At 42.4% G+C, this 16,836-nt stretch overlaps 2 protein-coding genes across 2 annotated transcripts; one reads left to right on the top strand and one right to left on the bottom strand. All coding sequences in view use genetic code 11, as the record gives it.

Annotated features, from left to right (window-relative positions):
- Nucleotides 1-843: 843 nt before the first annotated feature.
- On the top strand, nt 844-2,503 carry EGR_05567 (V-type proton ATPase subunit E; the record flags this gene model as incomplete). The annotated part of the gene is made up of 6 exons (XM_024494816.1): nt 844-876; nt 1,192-1,322; nt 1,441-1,597; nt 1,852-1,920; nt 2,181-2,275; nt 2,353-2,503. 6 exons carry the CDS (start codon nt 844-846, stop codon nt 2,501-2,503), a joined length of 636 nt encoding a protein of 211 aa, XP_024350736.1.
- A 2,395-nt stretch (nt 2,504-4,898) lies between these two features.
- Nucleotides 4,899-11,930, bottom strand: EGR_05566 (hypothetical protein; the record flags this gene model as incomplete). The annotated part of the gene is made up of 5 exons (XM_024494815.1): nt 4,899-4,981; nt 5,020-5,323; nt 5,439-5,566; nt 7,303-7,480; nt 11,748-11,930. 5 exons carry the CDS (start codon nt 11,928-11,930, stop codon nt 4,899-4,901), a joined length of 876 nt encoding a protein of 291 aa, XP_024350735.1.
- Nucleotides 11,931-16,836: the final 4,906 nt, after the last annotated feature.

Here is a 16,836-nt window from a genome sequence, read left to right as displayed (position 1 = left end):
TCTTGAGTGCATTAATAGCACATATTCTCTCATTTTGTATTATATTAAAATCAACTACAGCAAGAGTGTGAAACGTTGTGACCGGGAATGGAAATGAAGTGAATATCATTGACAGAATATACGAACACGTGTAATGGTCTGATTTGTCAGCTGCCCTTTTGTAAATGCTACTATATTGTGATAAATGGAAAGCATTTTTTGTTATTAGTATGTCTACTACTTAAGCGGCTTTAGAGTTATCTCATTATCATCAAAATATGTGCGTATTTTGAGATCGCTATGTGAAAACGTAGCCTATTAGTATATCTTTAAAAGCATTAGTTGATGTCCATGTATTGCCTCTCATGCGTTGCTTAAAAATTACACTGCTGACGAAATAATGCAGAGAACCTGATGTTGTTGTTGTTCTAAAACCCTCCTGCATATTAAATTGCAATTAAATACTTAGTGAAACTAACTACCAGATCACTACAATAATTAGGATTCCTCTTAAATGGGAATTCAATAATTCATTGATGCGAGAACCGAAGGGTTGGTCTGTCCAGGAAGGAAGGTAAAATAGTGCTTTGGAAATTTTATCGCAAATGAATGAAGCTACGACTTTTGGCCCGTTCTCGGCTTGTGTTATTGACCCGCAAAGTTGCTGATCTGCATTCCTACCTACTTGGTGTGTTTTGCTGCATTTGAAGTCAGCATTGCTATATTGCTCTAAAATACGTTTCGTACGGGACGTCTTGCAATTATTAAACTTAATCCGACTATTATCTTGACTTTGAATTACCTGAATGCCTTGTTTAAGTGTGGATCTTTCAAAATGTCATTTCGTGTTCCATTTTCTCAGAGATGTCGCTGAATGACACCGATGTTCATAAGCAGGTAATTAGGGAATTCTTATTGCGGGAAAGGACCATATTTATGTGTTAAGATGTTTCTTGCCTCTATTTTGCATTGCTGGTACCCACTTCCCTTACTGTATTTCTGACTCTTCGTTGTCATAGCTGCATTGATCGTCTGGCAATTTTATTCAAATTGGGACTTTGTACTCAATAAATGCCCTTTGTGAAGACAGTGTTGCCAATGTTTTTTGTTTTGCACATATTTTTTTTGCATTCTAGCCTGTGCTATGTCATCCAAATGTGAATCGATTGATTATGCATGACTTATGAGGATTCTGATTTTATTTCTCTTTAGATTCAACGCTTGGTCGCCTTCATTGATCAAGAGGCGAATACTAAAGTAGAGGAGATTGACGCCAAAGCAGAAGAGGAGTTCCAAATTGAGAAGTCCCGTTTGGTGCAGAACCAGCGCCTTAAAATCATGGAGTTCTACACCAAAAAGGAGAAGCAGCTTGAATTGGCTAAGAAAATGCAATTGCTTTGATTAATCACTTCTTGCTGGTTGCACCGATTAAATATGATCTGGTGTGTCTTTTATGTGTAGCCAGGACTCCAATTTAATGCACGAAGCTCGTCTCAAAGTTCTTCACAATCGGGAACGCTTCATCGAGGAACTTCTTCAAGAGGCGCGCAAGCGCCTCTATGTAATTACAAAGGATAGTAGCAAATATAGTGCTACTCTGGGTGGACTTATCACTCAGGTGAGCTTCGAAACTGGAAAAATTCGAAGTTTTATGTATGATATCTTCCGTTTGTTGTGTGATTTCCTGTTCGCAAATGTAGCGCCCATTTCGGCACCCATATTTGCCTTTGTTGAGGTACTGTTACGATTGGATTCCATATTCAGTTTTGTCGAAACTTGCGCTGTGTTAGTGATTGAAGGGTTATTAAATTACCATGTTTGATTAAATCCTGTGTAAATTCACGTCCTCTTATGCTTGCTTATATCTTCCAGGGTCTTCTCCAGCTTGTTGAACCAGAAGCAACGATAAAGTGCAGGGCTGAGGACTACGATCTCGTCAAGGTATGCCTCCCTCATGTTTCCATTGGCAAGATTTTCTCTGTTTAAATGTGTTTGGTGCATAGGGCATCACGCTTAATCTTTTTTCTACAGTTTTATTCGCGGCGAAGTGCTTTGAGAACTTGTTTTGTATGGAAGCATGTTAAACAATGAAATAAAATGTGTACTTACACCTTTGCTCACATGGTTCGAAATAAATTGTCGCCCTCTTAAACGTAGTTGTTAGTTAACAATTATGAATTTGTCCTTGCCACTGTTTCCAGTCCCTTGTACCGACTTCGGTTAAGGAGGTGAAGCGACAGACCGGAATCGATTGCAACATAACCGTCGACAATGCCAACTTTTTACCACAAGACAGGTTAGGGATGTCATCTACGTCTTAATTGGCACATATTTAAATTTCCACAAGCACCATATAAAAATTGCATTTGTCAGCTGTGGCGGCGTTGAGATCTACGTGCGCCAGGGTCGCATCTGCGTGAACAACACCTTGGACGCGCGTCTGGATCAGGTGGCAGAGAAGATGATGCCTCGGATCCGTGAGCAGCTCTTTGGAGTTAACAAGAATCGCAAATTCTGCGTCTAGAGTGCTTTTTCCCTTTGCTTCCGTCGGCATTTGCGCTTCTCTCTCAATAGCATGATACTACTGGTTATTTATTTTCTGTGTGCATTGCTGTCGATTCTGGATTCGTGTACTTCGATCCTACTTTTCCTCTATATTTGTACCTTCATTCCACCGCTGTGGGCTTTGCCCAGTACGAGTTTAATAGACGTATTCAACAATTTCCTCTATTCGCATCAAGGAGGGATCAAAAGTAGACGGCCACGTTGACTTCAAACGTTTGCTAAATTTTCGAGATTTAGTCATTCGTAGTTTCTATAGAAAGCTATATCTTTTGTGCGGTTTTGCTTCAGGTTGTGCGTGGGCTGGGTAAGATTTTAACGGTATTGGCAACTGTGCTGTGGGCTTTGAACTAATACTGCTTGGGTAATCACTGAAAGACGTACAGGTGACCTTGTAATGTTGGTACAACTTGGATGTCTCGCCGTTAAATGGTTGGGCGCACTCTCATCGTTGTTCTGTGCTTGGTTACGCGCAAATCTCAATGCCTTTGGTCACACGCTGCCGTCTTGACTAACAGTGGGCACCAGTCACTGAGCGTGGAGTTCCTGCGGTGGCCTCACATAATGGTAGTCCTAAATTTAGCTGCGGTCTGGCTTGAACATCTCTCGCATGGACCTGCGTTCACTGTTAATTTCTAGCCTTAAACAAGTTATTACTACCGCAAGTATATGCCTTCATCTAGTCAACGGAGTCCTGATTTACCGGGGCGGGTCGCTGTAGGGCTGGTGGATTCCATCGAAATTCATCGTCCGGTAAATATAAGAAATTTAACTACTTTACCGACGTAAATCAATTTGGCTTTTGATTGCGTCGAGAAAGCTGTAAATAATGCTTTACGTTCCAATAAAAAAACTTGCTACTGAAAATTTTGACATTTTTAGTGTGAATATCAAATTGGGTCTCGCCTTCCGAGGGCCCCATAGGTACGTACCGTAGATTCAGTTACTCCGTAAGGCATTGTGTAGGGGGCCTTCAAGGGAACTGGGGCTTCAATTTTTCATATGCTATAGTGCAGTAGCACCAAAGAGGTTTGAGCTAGTCCGACCCAGTTCACGTTAGTTGACGAAGTAAAACAAACTGACCCCATGTAATTCAGCGGATCTGACAAATTCCACTACACCAGAAGTCGTCTGGTATTCGACAAAAGCTTACGGTCATGGGGTAGAGGAATGTGAAGATCTTTAATGCCGTTCTCACTCTGCAGCGGATCTTGCTCCCCATAACGACAGAGATTCCAGTTTAGCATGAACATCCCTAATCCCAAATACTAACAAAAAACCAGATAAGGCAGCGTTTAAAAAAGTACTTTATAAAAAGTGGAAGTTTATTATCATTTAGCTACCGCCTTCCTCAAAGCTCAACAAGGGCAGAAGGGCCGGTAGAAGAGAGAACAGGCAAGAGAGATGTAGAGAGCAGAAGTTCAATTTGTCGCCTTGTTCGCTTTCTCCTCCGCCGGAGTTGGCGCTTTGACCTCGAGGGCAGACCAGGAGCAGGCCTCAGCTTTGCGCATCACCACTTCCAGCTTAGTGGCCATCAAATTAAGTCGTGAGGTCTCTGGATCAATCACCTATAGGGAATAGCAACACCACATCCATCTCATTACCAGTCTTAGTAAATCCACAAATTAATTAAAATTTTGCTAGACAATTAAGAGGAATGCAATTACTCAATCTGTTCATCAGCGATATTTTTGTTCATCACTTTGTACAGCAAGAAAATAAGGGAAATATGGAATGAATGACAATGACGTTGGCAAACGTATTTTCCTACGGTGTGCATATTCAGTTTCGCATTTAGAAAGTCCACCAACGTTAATTTTTATCCCCATGAATGGGTTACTCTGATCTCCCCAATCCATAAAAATAAGCCCAATCTTTGGGGCAACACGATAAAAAGAGAAGCGCCATACAATGTCCATATTGATCAGAAGTTCAACCCTAATCGTAGTTCATTAGCCTGTATGTCAGCCACTTTAGAATATGATTTCACGTACCGGGAATAGGACGGACAAAAAAGAACGTTTAGAAGCAGTTGGCGAAAATTCAGTAGTTAGAAACGGCTTTTGTAAAAAATTTCAGTGTCCAACTCAATGCACAAAAGAAACTGGATTCCAACTCCCATTTATGACCCCGACAATCCATAGGACCAAGAATCACAAACTTGGAAAATTGAGATAACAGTAACCACGACGGATACCAGGGGAGGAGTACGAAAAACTTCCGGAAACGTACACGCATACAGCGAATCTACCCAATAGTTCTGAAAGATGAATAAACATTTCAAAATTAATACCGATCTCATAAGGAAATAAAACCATAATTAGTAAAACAGCAATTGACAAATGTTAAAAGTGGGATCAATGAAAAGGACATTCCGGAAAGGCACTCATTTCTCTCACATCACTTTCTCTTCTGTAATAAATGGGTGAACTTGTCCGGTCTATAAGATGAAATATTTGACCGATTCAAAATGCGTACTTGAGTACAAAAATGAAGACAAGCAAATTAGCACATTTGATATCGAAATTCCGGGGGAACAGATGCAATCTTGTTCTGAAGTGATACCAACACTCTCACTACTTAACTGACTAAACTGCTGCCTAAACAGTAAGAGGGTAGCCGGCATTATGTCAAGAGCAGCACCCATGTCAATTTTATCTTTTTGGACACAAAATATATCCGAGACGCACGAACTAGTAAAACCACAGTTTTCACAAATCAGACACAAACATGCAGCACGACTTTCTTTAGAGCTTAAACGATTGTCCGAAATCCCATTTTTCTATTTAGTCTAATTGGAAATCCAAAACTTAGCAGAATGGAAACGGCAAGCAATCTAACCCATTGGGATGGGCTATGAGCCGCGATTCAGACCATGAAAGTGCCTTCCTAATTACAGTGACCAGATTTTGCACAGCAATTAATAAGATCTGACACAAGGCGACGACTTCGAAACATATATTACTTCTACACAAGACGGTACCAACAAGGTCGAGGTAGTAAAGTGGAAATGCACCACCACTCACTCAGGTTAGAATAACAGTTCAAAGTGCGACTACGTTGACCTTGCTAAAAAACTTTCATATAGTCTACTACCATCAAATATTTGTGGAATGCAAAGCACACTTTAAACTAAAAAAACCACCAAAGCAACCAGACACAGGACTGAAATAACCTAAGTTCCAGCTCAATAAAGTTCTTCAAAAACAAATCAAATAGTTTTTTCATAAGTACCAAAAAATTAGTGGAACCAAAAACATAGAGATCTCATACACATCGCGGCAAAGTGTGCACGGCACTATCCTACCCCAAAGAGATTGAACGATCTTTCAAAGTGTGACTTCCCACCGTCGTAGAGGAAGGAGAGGGTGAGAAAGACACTGTTGCACCGCACATCAGCGGACTCAGGTAGTACGTTTTTCGCATACACCGATAGGGTGACGGTACCGGGCATTTGAAACCAATCAAATCGGCATTGTGATGTCAATGGGGCGAAAAATGTGCCGTTCGCTATCGCCGCCTGTTAGAACAGACGCAAAAGCATAGGTCAACGGATTGTGAATCCTATAAAAGGACTAATCAAAATATGAGAGGTCTATTGATGAGCATTACTCCAATGTTTTCCAATTTTAAAAGCAATAAGTATGCCTTAAACGTATTGATAAGACTAGAAAGAATTCCGTGCCTCCTTTGTCCACGCATGCCGACCGGCAGTACAGCCCTCTTGAGCCAGGAACGCTTCAAATTCAGTCGTCTTCCTTTGACAACAGCTCCAATACTTACAGCTAGACAAAGATAAAAACTTTTTAATGTGGACGCGAAAAAGAGAAATATAAGCAAAAACTGCAAAATAGACACCCCCTTACCCCTCATGAAATACGGGTATACCCGAATGATACATACACGTCTCAGTATTACTTTCCGGCCCATGAAAAGTCTGAAAAAAATTAATGAATCATAAAGCACGTGCGCCCAAGAGTGAGAAATTACAATTATTGGAAGGGAATTCACCGCTTTGCAGCCGTTGTTAAAGCAGGATTTGGGATCTACAGAAGAATTCCAACAAAGAGTCAGTACGCATCGATAGTAGCTGGACTTTAGATAATAAACCTGAGAATAGAGACTTACCTTGATCGCTGATAGCATCTGTGGCAGAGGTATCCTTTTTCCTCAACGCTCCTAGCGCAGTTTTGAGGCTTGGTGATACAACTGGAGCAAGCACTTTTAAAGGGGCATCGGACGAGGGCCTTGCAAGAGGAACTTTTGGGATGGGCTTTGGAGCTGGTTGTACAGGTGGTGCTATGTTAATCTAAACAAAATAATGGGGTAAAATCCAAGTACCTCAGGAGCTGGTTTCTCTACAATCACGGGAACAGGTTTTTCAGGATTATGAGGCCCAAATGTGCAGCCTTTCATGCTGAGAAACTCACCAAAGTCCGTGCTGTACTTGTTACAGCAAGACCACTTCTTTTTGGCATCATGAAAAATGGGCTCGCCAGGGTGATACTGGCAGGCGTCTAAAGGAAACTATAGGGGACCACGTATTACTAACTTGACCCATTGTCATCCGGACTAAATTCTTTACCACAGCCCTTGTTGTAGCAACGCAGTGAAGGCATGACCACAAAGCTACGATAGCGACGCAAACTCAAAGTAGAGGCGCACAGGCTGCTTAAGTACGACGACGCTATTCCTCATTGGTGTGTTCAAAAAGGAGAGTCATTTATGGTATCTCTAGAAAGTTCTAGACTTAGAATTCACCCTTTTTTTGCACCACTCCTATTTTTTCGTTTTTAATAGGTTTGTAAAATAGTAATAGCTGCGTTACGAAAACTTCAAAAATTGTCCTTCTTATTTGTTGTGCCCCGAAATAACAAAATAAGGTGACGTTAATTTCTGCACTTATATACCAAGTCCTCACATTACAGTTACACTTCTTCTAAAGAAACAAAGTAGAATCATTTGGTTGGGTTGATAATCATGTACCCAGAAAGCCTGCTTTAATGATGGAGAAAAAACCTAAACTGTTTTGTTCAATTTCAAAGCAAGATATCTCTTGACATCAAAGGGTGTTATAGAGGGCTGGTTATCATGAGGAATAGTGTGCAGCGTCCCGAGACCTCCCTGAAGAAGAAAGAAGACACAATACTCGGGAATAATATATATTCGGCACGGAGGTGTTTGGGCTACTGGCATGGCCCGTAGGCAAGCCCATCCAGGAAGGTACAAGAAGGCAAATTTAGAAGTTCAAAAGTGGCGCCTCACTAATACGAGGGAGAAACCACCATCGTATTACAAGTGCATGTATTTTGACTTGACTTAAACGATTGCCTGGCGCTAAACTGCTGAGGTCTCAGCAGAATTTATCAATTGCAACTTGTCATCCCACTTTTCTAATAAGGCTAATGCGCCTTAGACGTAGGCTTATAATTGGTGTACAGAAGAGTTTGGAGGATACCAGCCTAGCTTGTTTTGGACCTCACAACGTAGACCGAAGTTCCCGTCTAGATGGGCATAGTAGACCGCTGTAAAGCTCCTGAGTCATTTTTAACGTCCCTTTGTCTGCGTTGTTCATCACAACATGGTCGGTACCTTTAAAACCGCTCACGAACCATGAAGGGGGACTGAGAAGTTTTCCTGTCTGTGCCATTCGATCCCATAGTCACTGATTCACTCTGGAAATCCCACTAAATCGGAAAGCCCGCCCTATTTGTGATCTGCATTGAGGAGAAAAGTGCGCCGACGCCATACTGAGTAGGCCCAGACAATGCTCCGTCATGAGACCATTTAATAAACCTCTCACTAATCAGAAGAATTTCACACAAAAGCAGAGCCATTTAATGGAAGTGCTGGCTCGGGACTAGTATTTTGCGTCTATTCCCCATCGCAACTATATTCACATTTTTTTCCTACTCGGCCCTCTAGCTGGTTTCCACCTTTCCACGTAGTTAGCCTGGTTATACAGGTACCGCTGACAGCTTCACAGTAGACTGTTTCAATTCGTTCAAGTCGATTGCCGATGCCGGTAATTACTAACCTTCCCGCCGAAAACATAGTTGGAGTTGACGCAGTCACCAAGCTTTCAGTTGGGAGTACCCACAATCCCAGGCATCTACAGCAGAAACCCTTTTTCGGTATCGTTAAGGTTTGTGAATTATACATGGTAATCAATACAGCCTCCCTGCTGGGTTCAACTAGCTTGTTACTGTCACCGCTGTGGAGCCCCAAGCCTGCTCTGAAGTCGTAGCAAGCCAAAGTGGTAAAGAACACATACTTTCATGGTCCAGGGGCCATGCTACAGGGCGGAAGCGCATCTCGGGGGGCGGGGAGGGGACTAATGTGCCTGCCTTATTGAGAGCGCAGTTAAGGAAAATATCAAGCCACCATACATGGTCTGAGCCCCCGTGAGGTCGCAATATACCATACCACCATCCGCACACCCGACGGTGGAACGAATGAGCATGCCCACCTGTCACAGACAACGCCCAAGAAGACCGAACGGGGACCAGGAGCTGTAGTGGACAGTAGGGACGAACTGAATGGCCATTGATCAACAACAAACCAACATTTCGTTACACATCTGCACATAAGTCCTATTTCCTTAAGAGCATGTGGTGTCAAACAGAGCATAGCCGAGCTTTGTGGGGGCACAACACTTGACTTCCACGCTGTCATACACCAAATAAAAGATCCGATGTAATTCAAAGTTACAAGCCTAAGCGTTCAACCTGGTGTTTAAATTGGGAATCAGCCAAAAAGGCCTTTAACATGACTGTTAGCACCGACTTTGCCAAAGTATGCCGGTGAAAAAAACCACCAAGAAAGGAACCTGTCAATGCTAAAAACCCTCTCGCTATCTGCCATCTTTACCTGTTAAATCCGAAATCTAGAAACGAAGTCTGTCGAAGACATGGGCAGAAAAAACGGTACGACGCTAACTTGAGACATACATTACAATAAATTGAAAGACAGTACAAACAAAGGCGCGCATGCGCACATAGAGGAATGCATACTTGTGATGTGCAAAATTGAGCGAGTGTGTGTGAGATTGTGCATGAATGCTTCGGGGACCTCCTCTCCTCTTAGTTACAACTCCACTCCAAGCTGTCCAACAGCGCCTCACACAGCTCCGGTGATCGATGACGTTCACGAGCCCCGAGCATCACCTTTCGTACCGTCTCAGGGGAGACCTGTGCGATGCGGAGAATGACACGAGCCACTGCGGCCCGAATAACTCCATCTGCGTCGTCTAAATGCACCGCCACGCTAGCCGTGAGATCTTCCAACACCGCCGAGTAAACCGGGTTGAGTTGTTTGCATAAGGTCGGACCACTCGACGCCGACGTGGAATGCTTCGGCACCGGAGGCGGACGATCCACTAAATTAGGTGCCATTACCCAGAACCAAGTGACAAGGACGTCGGCCGCTCGGAGACGGACCTAAAACGGCAATTTTTTTGCCCACAGGAGTTTTTACGTAGAGCTTTCCACTCAACCCCGTGATTTGCAAGGCCGTTGTGGAAGTCCAAGATTCAGCAGCATAACGGTACCTCTTTAACCAATTTAAACAAGTAGCACTGAAGTAAAACCGACCCACTCGTGTGCATAAGAACCGATTTGTTAGAGCAAAACCTGCATTTGTATCTCGGTGCAGTCCTCTGTTCACGTTTACGCTTATCCTGGCGTTTAACAAATAAATAGAAAGCATCAGAATTGCAAGCATTCGCCACTGCATCCAAATCGGCCTAAGGCGACTCGCTTTACTTCGTCTCGATACCCACCACAGGAAAAATTTTTGGGATTGCACATGCCCGTGAACGATCGTATTCACCGTTCCTATAGAAAACTTAGCTTATTAACGTTTCATCACACGGTAAGTCATGCGTTGATCAGGCACTCCACGAACTGGATGCTTATGAGAATGACTGTTGTCTGGCGTCACTGACAGACGTTAGGTTATCTGCCTTTCAAACGTTGATATCAACAGAATGTCGCACCACTGAGCGGTTAAGCATTGCGGCATCACCACACTTAGCGGAAACTTCGTTTGTCACTACAAGATGTTGCAGTCATGCCCGTGCTACCGCTGTTATGTGTCATCTTGACTAATGGCATCTGGACCTAACTGGCCCAAATACGACGCGCTCCAACTCTTACAAGTAGTTGTAGGACTACTGTACGCGGAAGAGCCGAGTTAACATCGCATTATGATAAAATTGGAATTAAAATTGATGACTGAACTTCAACGCTCCTCGTATACTTTACTTCTCCAGGAGGCAGTCCGTTATTTTGATCATATTATGTTCCCTTTTAGTCCTTCGCTCCTTTTTTATCTGGACGGATGTTCGGGTCAAAAGTAATAGGCACAGGGAAAGCTCCAGCTGTAAAACTCCACCCAGTACGTTATAACTGCCGAGAGCGCTAAAGATGATGCTTAAAACGAGCCCAGAGTCATGAAATTGAATGCTACTTACCAGAATATTTTTCCAATCAAGTTCACTAGTTTGTCTTCACGCTGACGTCGTGATGATTTAGTTATTTCACTATTGTTTTTATCATTCCAGTCACCCACAATTGGGCTACCCGTATGCCTTTATAACGGATTTGCAGGTAACTGGATTCAACAAGCAGTTTGCCAACGTTTTTGTATTCAGGGTTTGACACTTCCACCCATGGTCCATAATCCTATCTTAGCGTTATAGCATTGTTATTCCTCAAACAAATTTTTTTTTCTTTAGAATGAACCTAGTTATCGCATCCATGAGAGTTCAAAACGTCCCAGAAGGCGCCAAAAGATATATACATGCTCAGAACGCCGCCGAAGCATTACGAAGTTTTCAGGGATAACTTGGTTGTCACAATCATTTTAGCAACGAGTTTGCGATTCCGAACTTGCTGCTTTCACTTCTGGTCCGAACAATAGAGCTGTTCTTGTATGTAAATGTTGTAGGTCTTCAAGAAATGAACATCCCCAATTTCTAGCATCCAAGTCATCCACGAAGAAATCACAAAGGCTCAGAATTAGCCTTGCCATAAATGTAGAGAAGAACTGAGGGAGTACCAGTATGAGAACGGAAAGAGGGAACCATGCCACCAGCATGATAACCAAATTAAGAAAGACTGAAAATAACTATGGATTTGACTCAACACATTCTCAGAGTTGATTCGAAATAGGAGGCTAACAGTCAGATCGACTGAGTTTTATACCTTAAATGGATAAGCAAAATGCCCAGTGGAATTTGATTGTAGTCTGTTAGAATCTATGCACAAGAGCTCACAACAACCACCAACCTCATCCGAAGCATCGTCCAGGGCCTTGAGCAAACAAGGATAGAAGCGATAAACCTTGTCTCCAAGCGACCCAGGTAATGGTGTCGTGAGGCCTGGCATCTTGTCGCCATAGCCTTCGATATCTACCTCTTCCATCCCCGCCGAGGCATCGTCACGTAGGGGCAGGAACCACGCAGGTGAGCGAAGGAAGGCGCCGGGCAAGTTTCTACTGTCACCATCAGTAGCACAGCTACTACCGACAGCGTCTTCACTGCCGCCGGCATGGAGACCACCAAAGAGGAGGGCGAGACCGGTGCAAGCAAGAAGGCGCGTGGCTTCTACATCATCGATCAGGAGGCTACCGAGACGCGTCAGTAAGAGACTAAGAAGACCAGGCGAGGCAGCACTCACCAAACCTAGGTTTGCCAGTTGCCGTGTGTCTGTCACGTTCCTAGTGGCTGGGGCAGGCGGATTGATAAGGCAAATGCGATAGCTTAGCAAACCTACAATGAGAGCGCGTTTGTGGGTGAAGAAAGCAGAAGTTTGCCATCCGCATAACGTTGATGAATATAAAGGGAAAATAGATACGGTTATTGTGACGGGACGACTGAAGAATCACTGAACATGAACTATTTCAGGTTACAAGTCTCCACAAAACTGATTACGCAAACAGGTCTTCCTCTTATTATGGCTTTCTGAATTGACACTTCGTTCGATAGATAATGGTTTAGGGGTCACTACGTTATGATGTGAATCAATATCCTCTGGTACAATGCGCACTTCAGCGATGCAGGTCTTCAAGAAAGAGAACAAATTTGATGGAGCATCATGATTGCCATCAAGCGCTTAACATTTCTTAATTTTACACCGTATATCACACTGAATTTTGCTAGTAAATCATTGTACAACGATTGAGAATGAGAGAGATAAGGCCCATTGATAACTGCGCGAAATAATGTCAAAGTTAATACAAGATATCTGAAAGTAGAGAGATGAAGGCTAATATTCTAAGACAATGATAGAAGTGTCTACGATGGAATAACAAAGCAACACATCCATCGTGAACATTTGAATTATTAGCTCAATGGATATGTTTCATTTTTATCACCAAAGCAAAAGGCATTAAGGCTAGGATGCTACTAAACAATTTGGTAACGTGGACATCTACGTCTCTGTGTATGGTATTACGAAAAATCCTAGCGAGACATCCGATTCTTTTGAGCAATCCGAAATTCTGAAAACGATATCCCTGATAGCTAGTTACAAGATACCATCTTCACGAATTCAAATATGCTGTTTGGCTGGTTGTCCTCGTGGAATCGCTTATTTTGGAAAGTAATTTGTCTTCTACTTAATGAATATACGACGAATGTAAAATTTTATGATGTAACCAGAAAAACTCTTGCCCCCCTTTTAAGTAAGACCAACAAATTTGTAGAAATATTCAATTAAAGTAAACCATCCACTGAACTAATGACCATTGCACTTTACCAATCGTTTCTACGAATGCACAGGACAGTTAAAAATTCCATTTTGTTTCACATAAAGTTATGTGATTGTCAAATGCTAATGCCAAGAAAAGGAACTACTAGTCAACTGGAGCAATACATGGGAAATACACTGAATGGGGATGAGACACCCAAGTGCATGGCAAGAGGTCTTCTTATAGGTGAGTTTCCTGGTATGGGGTTTTACATTATGCTGTTTCTTTAGGGATAATTTTTTCTGATTTACCAGTTCTGACTGTTTTCCAAGACTAAGCTCTTCTTACACACGTCCCAGATGCATCACATAAACAGGCCTCAGTTGTAAGTTTGAGTATTTAGTAGGAAATTCAGTGAACGATTAAGTCTACAGTACGCCACACACAGAGCGGACATGAGCTTCTGGGGGTGAAGTCATGCGTGCTGGATAGTAGACAGATTGGCCACCTTCTTTGGCTTAACGAGCGTTGGAATATAAAAGCTACAATAACACTGTAAGCCAGTCGCCAATCTGAAATCAACGTGTTTTATATCGTGAGTAAAAGTGCTAGAGAACGAACTGACAGTCTTTCAAGCTTACTGATTGCTGTTGATGTATAGCATTTGGGACCCATTTGCTTGGTACCTTCCACGACTTTGCCAATTGATGCAAATGTAAACCACCCATTCCACTTTTTCCAGGCATTGATCTCGAATCAACGCGTCAACAATACCTTACAAATCACCAATGCCAAGAGTTTATCCTCTCAACGTGAGGGAACTATCCTTAGATGATTTAGTACTCAAATTAAGTTATTTAGACAATTTCTAGGTGATGCTTTCTGCTGCCACATCCAATGACGTACAACAAATTTAACGGAAAGTTTTAGCAGCCTTACAGCCCAGTTAAACTCTGTGAGGCCGACAGAGTAGTAATCACTAACATCCCGCCAGTTAAACCAACGTTTGACGGCGTGAGTTTAAAGCGGCGGGAAAGTAGTAGGAAACATAAAAATACAGATTAATGCATATCTGTCCTTTATGATGAGTACAAATGAACAGCCACTTCTTAGAAGTCCCCACAAGTTACAGACTATTGCACAAGATCATACTAAAGAACAGTTGAACTTCATTGGTAACCTGGTAGAAGGGAACAAAATTATGCCAATGCGCATCACTTTAAGAAGCCAGGTTAAAAATTTTGTCACGATTAAAGCGCATACGAATGAAACAAACGCGGCAGTGAATGTACGAAAAAAATGATCTACACAGAAATAAAGTAGTTATTTGGACAAACTGGCAAGCCACATAAACTGAATAGCTTGATAGAATAAACGGGCATCAGAAGTGAAATCGTTTCATGGACATAACAGTACATATTTTGAAGTAACATGAGAGATTCTCCTGTGAAATTCCGGGATAAAGTGGATAGATTCAAAGTACAATCAAGTGTATGACATGCGACTAGTAAAGTCATTCGATATCCACCGAAATTGGCGTAGAATGGATATCACCACTATCAACTTGATTTTATGCTGTAAAACATGAAAAATAAACAGCATACCCGTTAATAATCTAGGTTATTTAGTCACATGAAACATTACAGAAAATTTTTTCCTGTTCTGATTTCAAAATATTAAATAGGAATAAAGAACAAATGTGTGACATAAATGATCGGAATTTCACCTAGACCCAAAAGGCTCGACATAATATGGGAGAGGCGAAAATGATATCGTGTTCGCCGCATTACATTCCAGAAAATTCGGAAGTAAACAACTCCTTCCCCTTACTTATTCATAAAAAAGAGAGCATTCTGGGGGAAAGGAAACGATGGCAGGATACGAAAACAAAAGAATGCTTAGTCAACTCAATGCTATTCCTATGATACTCTAGCAACAAGACATAAATCCACAAGATGCATGATATGACTTAAGGTTCCTGGTAAGGCGTAACTAGTAGTATAGCAGCAAAACTTACCATTTTTGGCAAGAAGTTCAGCAAGTTTGCCTTTAGTAGGAGCTATGCGTTGGTTAATCCACTCATCGAGGAGGCGCTCACGGGTGTTGGGGCTTTCGACGGTAGCGAAGGCGGAGGAGGGCGGGGTGAGGGGCACGACGGCTGCGAGAAGCGCTACGAGACTGGTGGCTGCCGCCTTGCGCATCGCCTCTGCCGTGCGACCAGCACGCCACACACAGGAAGGTAGGATCAGGCACTCAAGGCAGTAGCGGAAGAGGCTTGGCTGAGTCAGTACTATCTGTGACGTTGGGGGAGGGAGGGGGGGTAAGAGGAGACTACATGAGCAGTTAGCGAATGCATGTCTACTCGCATGAAATTCACAGTAGAAGAGAGTAGCAGTCTTGACTTCGATAGAAAGCAAAAATTGACACTATGTTCGCTGGCTCACTCAATAAAGAAGCCTCTGCCAATGATTTTTGAGTATTAGATGCGAACATCGATAACAAGAACAAGTCTAGTGACAACATGAAGATAATCACATTTTAGGTTAATTTATTTAACAGACAACTTCTATTGAATGATCCCAGACTGAATTGAATAGGACAATAAGCGAAAAGATCACCATCTTGAACAGATGCCCCAGAAAATTCATTCTGTGAAAAGAAAAAGACGTATTTCTATCGATGAGAGGAGTGCCCATGAACCATGACATGACAATTTTGAAAACATTTCATAAAGCCTTACCGTTCGAGGGAAAAAAAAAACACGAAAGTGACTTATTCCTAAAACCAACAGTTAATTGGAAAACTGTTTTACGCCAATGAACATAGGAATTGTAGTCTTTACACGATTATGAAATTGCAAAGGCGGGAACATTATCACAAAGCCCCATCTTACGACAAAGGAAGGACACAATCATGCGACAATTTGCTGTGGCAACGAAGGACGATTTTCGATTGTTAAAATGGTCTAAAATCTAAAGTAATCGCTTTCCCTAGTCGGTGAGAATAGAAATCTGCGGTTTTCTTCGGCCGACATAGCAAACGCGCAAATTTGCCAAGATGAAAGAACATGAGATTGATAGCTGTTCCAACAGATAGACCATGGTAACAACTAGCAAGAATTCAAAAGGGTGTACCGATACCGAATTTCCACACCTAAATCTTAACCTTTAAAACTAACTTTAAAGGTTGCAATGATTTTTAAGGCATCATACTTTTGTACGATAAGAATATCTTGTCAAAATAAACGAAGCAAGTTTATAATGAAAATACGTCGACGTCGTACAAGCTCAGTGGAGAGAATTAAATTTCACAAGATTACACAGATTGTCCCTCAAGTGTGACGGCTAAACAATACCGATCTTACCCTCACGCGTGCGTGCTCAGTGAGTCGCATGAGCAGTAGCAGACCTTTGAGGTGCAGCTCAGCCTCCGCTGCAGTGGACAGCGGGCTGGGAGCCGTCTTCGGTCCTCCACCCTTCCCATTTGCTTCCGCAGTGGTGTCTAATGGCTGTCCCAATCGGCAGCCCTCTTCAAGCAGGCGAAGAGTGAGGTAGAGAGATGAGGATGTAATACCATCAGTAACCGACGGAAGCGCCGATAACT

The sequence above is a fragment of the Echinococcus granulosus genome (genome assembly GCF_000524195.1).
Source record: "Echinococcus granulosus chromosome Unknown EG_S00042, whole genome shotgun sequence".
In the NCBI taxonomy this organism is placed as follows: domain Eukaryota; kingdom Metazoa; phylum Platyhelminthes; class Cestoda; order Cyclophyllidea; family Taeniidae; genus Echinococcus; species Echinococcus granulosus.
The sequence above is the reverse complement of the archived record's forward strand: the minus strand, read 5'-3'. Positions and strand labels throughout refer to the sequence as shown.